General features: G+C 45.8%; 1 protein-coding gene across 3 annotated transcripts in view; it reads right to left on the bottom strand.

Moving 5' to 3' along the window:
- Positions 1-974: 974 nt before the first annotated feature.
- Positions 975-6,350, bottom strand: part of ppm1bb (protein phosphatase, Mg2+/Mn2+ dependent, 1Bb) — a 28,539-nt gene continuing 23,163 nt past the window's right edge. The window contains exon 6 of one of the 3 annotated variants that reach the window (XM_074619649.1): positions 975-2,332. In XM_074619649.1, the coding sequence (XP_074475750.1) occupies positions 2,303-2,332 (30 nt within the window). In that variant the 3' untranslated portion in view covers positions 975-2,302. Of the gene's footprint in view, positions 2,333-3,649; positions 5,893-6,350 lie in introns of those variants that run through there. The other 2 variants (XM_074619647.1, XM_074619648.1) reach the window with 2 other exon arrangements.

Here is a 6,350-nt window from a genome sequence, read left to right as displayed (position 1 = left end):
ATTTTGAAGTTTTTTTTTTTATGGTGTACAAGTTATTTTAAAAATAAATAACAATTTACTAAATTTATATCTATGTATTTATTTGTCACATTTAGTTTGACAAAGTTAGGAAAGCAATGTTTATGTCTGGCCTGATGTTGCCTTACACATAAAATAATGATCCCAGTCACTTCCACACAGTGGAGACATACAGCTTATTAATTACCTCCGCCAAGGCCGAAGATCTAAGAAGGAGGTTATGTTGTCACCGGCGTTGGTTTGTCCGTTTGGATGATTACTCCAAAAGTCCGTTATGGATTTGAATGAAATTTTTCAAAGGGATGGGGTGTAGCACGATGATCAGTCCATTAGGTGGCGGTCCGGGTCATGATCCGGCTTCGGGAATTTTTTTTAATAACTCCACTCAGCCTGTGCATTAACACCACCGGCATTTTGAAGACATGCGCAGTGTTACTGATGACACGTTCATGACGCGTCACCCTGCATCTTTCCTTCTTCCTTCAGAGAGAGGGACAGAGAGAGAGCAGGGGGGAGACAGGGGGCACCTGTAGATTCTGCGTTTTTTCACATTACACTGTGAAATTACAGTTGAGTTCAACCAAAGCACACTTGGTGATTGTTGGAAAAAGTAATGACGACAGTTTAAGTGAGTTTTACTTTGTTTCTGTCCAGTTTGAATGAAGTGTTTTACGATGCTCCGCTACGTACAGCTGATCTCAACATAAACAAAAATACACATGGATGATGGCGCAAGCTGAATGGAGAGGAGGGGGCAATCGTACTCGGGCAGCTTGGCGGAGGTCTGCGCTCTCCGAGTGCCATTCTAGTTAAACACTGGTATCGGATCGGTACTCTGTATCGGCCGAAAAAGTTGCATCCCTACTTTATTGTAAATTGTAAAAGTCCACTTATCTGATTGGTCTTGCTTCGTGATACAGGCCCTCTGAAAGTTAAAATACGCAGCCACTACTGGATCCTTGGCAGGTATTTTATTTCATATATAGACGCTTTCTGTAATCAAATGTGAGTGCAATCAAACAACAGCAATACAAACATTACCAATGCAGTCTGAGAACCAGGAACAGGGTTAAAACAGGGAGTTCACTCACTCTACATAGCGAGCAGCTAGTAACCTCATGGACAACATTTAAAAAAAAAAAAAAACGTTCCTCTGTCAGGACAGTCCGCCGTCATGTGTACTTCCAACCACGATGGTGGGGAGGGAGGTGGGGAAGCCCCGTTTGACCCACCGCCCTCCTGCCCTAACCCTCCTCCTCCTACAGGAAGTCCAACCAGTGATAAAACAACCCCCCCCCCTCACCCACCCACCACCCCGCCTCCATGAGTCCAACTTGCACTCGGCTCTTCAGTGAACTAGATAACCTCCCATTTTCCCCCATCATGATTATCATCGTCATCCTAATAGTATCAACAACAACAACAAAAAAAAAAAATCCAAATCATTTCCACTTCTCACACAGCGGCAGGAGCCAATCAGAGTGCAGAGGTCCTTCGGGTTCAGTCAGTCTCAACCAATGGCTGTCCATCCGGGTCGACTAGAAAACCACGTAGCTGTACACGTAGAACCAAAGTCCTCATGCAGTGCCCTGCGAAGGTGGCACATCACATACGTGCACAGGTGGAAGTGGGGGAGGGGGAGGGGGAGGGGGTTTATGGGTATTTTTTTATGGTGTGTCTGTGTGTGTTAGAGAGAGTGTGTGTGTCTTTTAAGAGGGGGAGAAGCAAAGGTGTTAGGCAAATATCAGACCCAGGAGCACAAAAAAAAAAAAGTCCAGGAGAAGAAGAATTACATAGAAAGTCTTTATCCGCCGTCTGTCTTCTCTTGGCCCTCCTTGAAACACTCTCACACACACACTCTCTCTCTCTCAAACATACGCACACACTATAGGTCCTTATGTCATTGTGAAGTCAGGTGTTCAATGTCAACATTCAAGAAAAAAAACAAAAAAAAAACACCTCAATGGTAAATCTCTACCATCACAATGCTTCAGTTCATAAAATCTTGACATTTCTGAAGTTTTTTTTTTTTTTTTTTTCCTCCAGGTTTTAAAGCAGTATGCGTGTGTGTGTGTAGTTGTTGTCGTTGTCGTCTTTGTCCCACTGCTGCAAACACACACACACACACACACACATGCACAACCAACATACGCACACTCACGCACTCCAACACACACCACATGTCCTCTTTTTAGTGGAGAAAGACATGGCGCAATGGAGAGACACTCCTCCTCTGGGGCGGATGCACCGGTCACCAGGAGGAGACTGGGGGTCGTTGCCGCGGCTACCAGGGGTCTTCCAGCTCACCGGCACTCTGGGTGAGTAAAACAAAAAGGAAAAGAGACGGAGAAAGGTGCGTTAGTTTTTTTTTGGTTTCTGCGTCTTTTACTGCACACAGTAGTGAAATTGAACCTCACTGCCCTCTTTAATCTACTCAAAGTGAATGGATAATGGTGAAAGACAAGTGACATTCCCCTGCCCAGCCGGTACGCCGACACAACCAGAACCCAGACCTCTGATGACTCACCTTGCGGAGAATCACGAGGCCGACTGTCAGACTGAAAAACAGGGGAGAAATGGAGAGAATGGAGTCCCTATAATCTCACAGCTCCCCCCTACACTAGTCGCCACCAGCTCATGCAGCGGCAGGCCTTTATTTTGCCGCTACTGTTTTAAAGGGATTGTATCTAAGTTTTTACCAACATGTGTGAACAGGATGTAACCGCGACTTTTTGGGTTTCCTCTATCAGCCTGCTTTTAATGTGAAGAATGCGGGACGTTTTTTTCCGAAATCCAACAGACGTGACGTCATGCACGCTCGCATTTTCAGCTCTGGCTCCAGCTCCTTGAGCTGAAAACGTCACAGCCTACGCAGAAACATTTACAACACATTAAAAGGTGCAGTGAGTAGGATTTGGCGGCATCTAGCGGCGAGGTTGCAGATTGCAACCAATGGGAATTTCTCCTCGTGTGCCAAGCGTGTAGGAGAACTAGGGGTGACCAACGCATAAAAACGTGAATGGCCCTATCTAGAGCCAGAGTTTAGTTTGTCCGTTCTGGGCTACTGTAGAAACATGGTGGAGCAACAAGGCGGACTCCGTGAAGAGGACCCGCTCGGTTGTGTCTAAAAAGATAACCCGCAAGTTGCGAAATCTGCAAAAACTCTCGCGAGACTTAACCATTCGAGGTCAATGCCTAACCTTAACCATCTGGTGGGTTACCTTCTAGACACGACCGACCTGCTCCCTATGTAGATGTAAACGACTCATTCTAAGGCAACAAAAACACGATTCCTATTTTCAGGTGATTATACACTAAAGAAAACATACTTATTAATATTGTATTCCATTTCTGCCAATAGATCCCTCTAAATGCTACACACTGTTCCTTTACATAAAGTAGAGATACTGAAAAGGCCACTAGAAGTTTCAGGGAATGGTCCTGTATCAAATGCCACCACTTTACCTCGGACTCTAATGATTTTTGGTTACATGCAACACACACTGAATGGAACTTTTTCTGCTTTTCGTATCTCTAATCACAACCCTGATCGACACATTTGACAGGACCACAACACAAGAAACACAGCTGCACAGTCAGATCACAGAGAGAAACACTCATACACAAATCATAGCATTATACCTCAAATCATTTTTATTTGTTCATTTGTTCATTTGTGGGACTGATTCGGCCCACGTAACCGCATACAAATACAACTCATACACACACAAACATACATACATACATACATACATACGCGCAGTGTTTAGCATAACCTCCCCTCCGATAGTTAAGTGCCTTAGATATTGAAAAGATAAGTGCAGTGCATGCATTACCAGGGTCACTGGGTACTAGGCTTTATACAGACTTACAATAACATCCCTCTACCTGCTTTTAAAAGGAATAGGTTCAGTCTGTTTCGAGTCAAACTTTCACAATGAGGCAAGAGTTTCAGACTGCGTGTTTTTTTTAACCTGTGAGGAATGAAATATACGGTGTGTGGGATTTTTTATCAAGCTGAAACACATCCTGCCACAGTTAATACCAGCGGCTGTCAGCATGTGCAGTGGGAACTTTATGAAAACCTGGTTCACTAATACCTCAGCTATACGGATTACAGATAAACAACCATCTCACATAAAACACACCGTTGTCCAGGTGTAATCAATTAGGAGTTCAATGCTATGACATTTTCAGCCACGCTAGGAGTGTTACTTTAGGGATGTGATGTCAGTCGCATGTTTGGGAAAAGAATGTGTTAGCCTGAGGGTGTTGCCAAAAGAAAGGACATATTGTTACCTAAAGCGAGGCAGTTAATCACATCTACAGTGACAAGTTTTTTAAATAGCTCTACACAGTTTGAAGTTAGCTCAACTTTCATCATCTCATTTCACATCTCATGTTGTGAACGTACTATCTTTGAGAAGCGGGTGAGCCTGTAGCGACGCGTCTCTGCGTGATCGGGAGCCTTACAGGGTTGCTTATTTAAACACAAGTCACTTTTATAGCCTTTAGTCACCTGGTACTAGCGTACTTACTGACACCTTTACATCGACTTGAATAATAACAACTAGGAAAAGATTTGACCTTCTTTCTGTGTGACTGTGAGGCAGCGTACTAAAATGTGGTGATTATTATTAGGCGTATATGGTGAGGTGAATGAAATGCCGCTCAATCTACTAAGTATACACCCACCAATCCACCTACACAAGTGTCCCTCTGGGGTTAAACTGTATTTCAGTACCCAGACTGGTCTGAACAACCTAACATCGCTGAACTCGCTGATAGACAATCACCCTCTACCAAAAAACACACATTTCAGTAGTGACGATCGGTCTTTTTCTCCGTCACTCGAACTCATGCAGACACACACACACACACACACACACACGCACCCATACATACATAAACGCAAAAGAGTGTGTTCTGAGTCTGTAGGTGGAGTAGGCCTGGAGACAGCTGCAGTTCAGAGGGTCTCCTCTCCTTTTCTTGTCAGTTCCGTCCACTGTAAGCAGGTGTGGGGGAGGGAGGGGTGAGGCTGGGGGGGGAGGGGGGGAGGGTTCAAGTGGGAAATCAGCCAGAAGCCAATACTGATAAATGTAGGCCATGGAGTGCAAGGTTCATTTTTGCTTCACCAGCCACTTTTGCATGAACTAATAATTTGTTATTGATTCTTTTTCTATTGTAAACATCAGTCTGTGTGTCCGGGTTGTAAAAGTGGCTGGGAATCCAAGCCGAGGTTGGCCAGGAGGACAGGGGGGAAACAAAAGAGAGTCCTCATTAGGAGGAAGGTATATATGTGGCTCGGAGACAGAACTTGAATAGACAGAAGGGCCGTTATTTATTTCCATTGCATTACTAAAATATTCATGAAGGGCAATGGTAGCTGTAGTTGCAGACCATGATAGAGCCGGAAGTGTCCATTCAAGTTCTGTGATGAAGGAAAGAGGAGGAGAGGTCATAGCACATCTGACTTGGAGCTCTTGGGTCGGGTTAGGTATGCGGATGGGGTGCTCAGTCAGAGGAGGGATCGGACTCAGGGGCGGGCGCATCTTGGCTGGCCTCCGGCTCTGCAGTGGCGGGTGAGGGTGGGGGCGAGGGAGGGGTGGCGGGCTGCTGCTGGCCGCCGTTGTCGTCGCCGTTGCCGTCGTCATCGGAGGTCCTCCTGCCCTCCCCTACTCCCTCCTCAGTGCTCTCCCCCCGCAGGTGGTAGGTGGCCAGGGACTCCTCCAGCACCGAGTGGTACTGCCCCCGGTGGTGCAGGCGGAACTGCCTCAGAGCCTCCAGCAGATGAGCCGCCGTGCTGCCACCTCCCTCCTCACTCTCCTCCTCTCCCCCCGCACAGGCCTGAGGTGACACGCCAGGGGTCAGACTCTGCAGGCACGCTCCATGGTCAAACACACACACTAACAAGCAGCGGCACAAATACTCACATCATTGTCACACAAATATCTACGACACACTAGCGTGACGATGTCAAGAGACATTCTTGCACCAGTCGGACAAGCCCATGCAAACGCTACCTCTGACCATGTGACCAACAACCCTTTGTGATATTCGCTGTATGGTGTAACAGAGAGAGGGGGTGGGGTGAGGGGGGGGTCAGCACCCACACAGCCCAGAGAAAAGAGCCACTGACATTAATATGACAAATACACTGACGTGCCCTCATTCATATTACACATACACCTCCACCATCACATCTATGGAGAACGGAACCTGACAAAATGAATAAATAAATGACTCGATAAATAAATGTAATTTAATGCAGCAAAAATAATATTAACAATAAATGTAGCCATTAATTAATCGATAAAATGTGACAAATTCAT

The sequence above is a fragment of the Sebastes fasciatus genome, chromosome 20 (assembly GCF_043250625.1).
Source record: "Sebastes fasciatus isolate fSebFas1 chromosome 20, fSebFas1.pri, whole genome shotgun sequence".
Taxonomy (NCBI): domain Eukaryota; kingdom Metazoa; phylum Chordata; class Actinopteri; order Perciformes; family Sebastidae; genus Sebastes; species Sebastes fasciatus.
The sequence above is the reverse complement of the archived record's forward strand: the minus strand, read 5'-3'. Positions and strand labels throughout refer to the sequence as shown.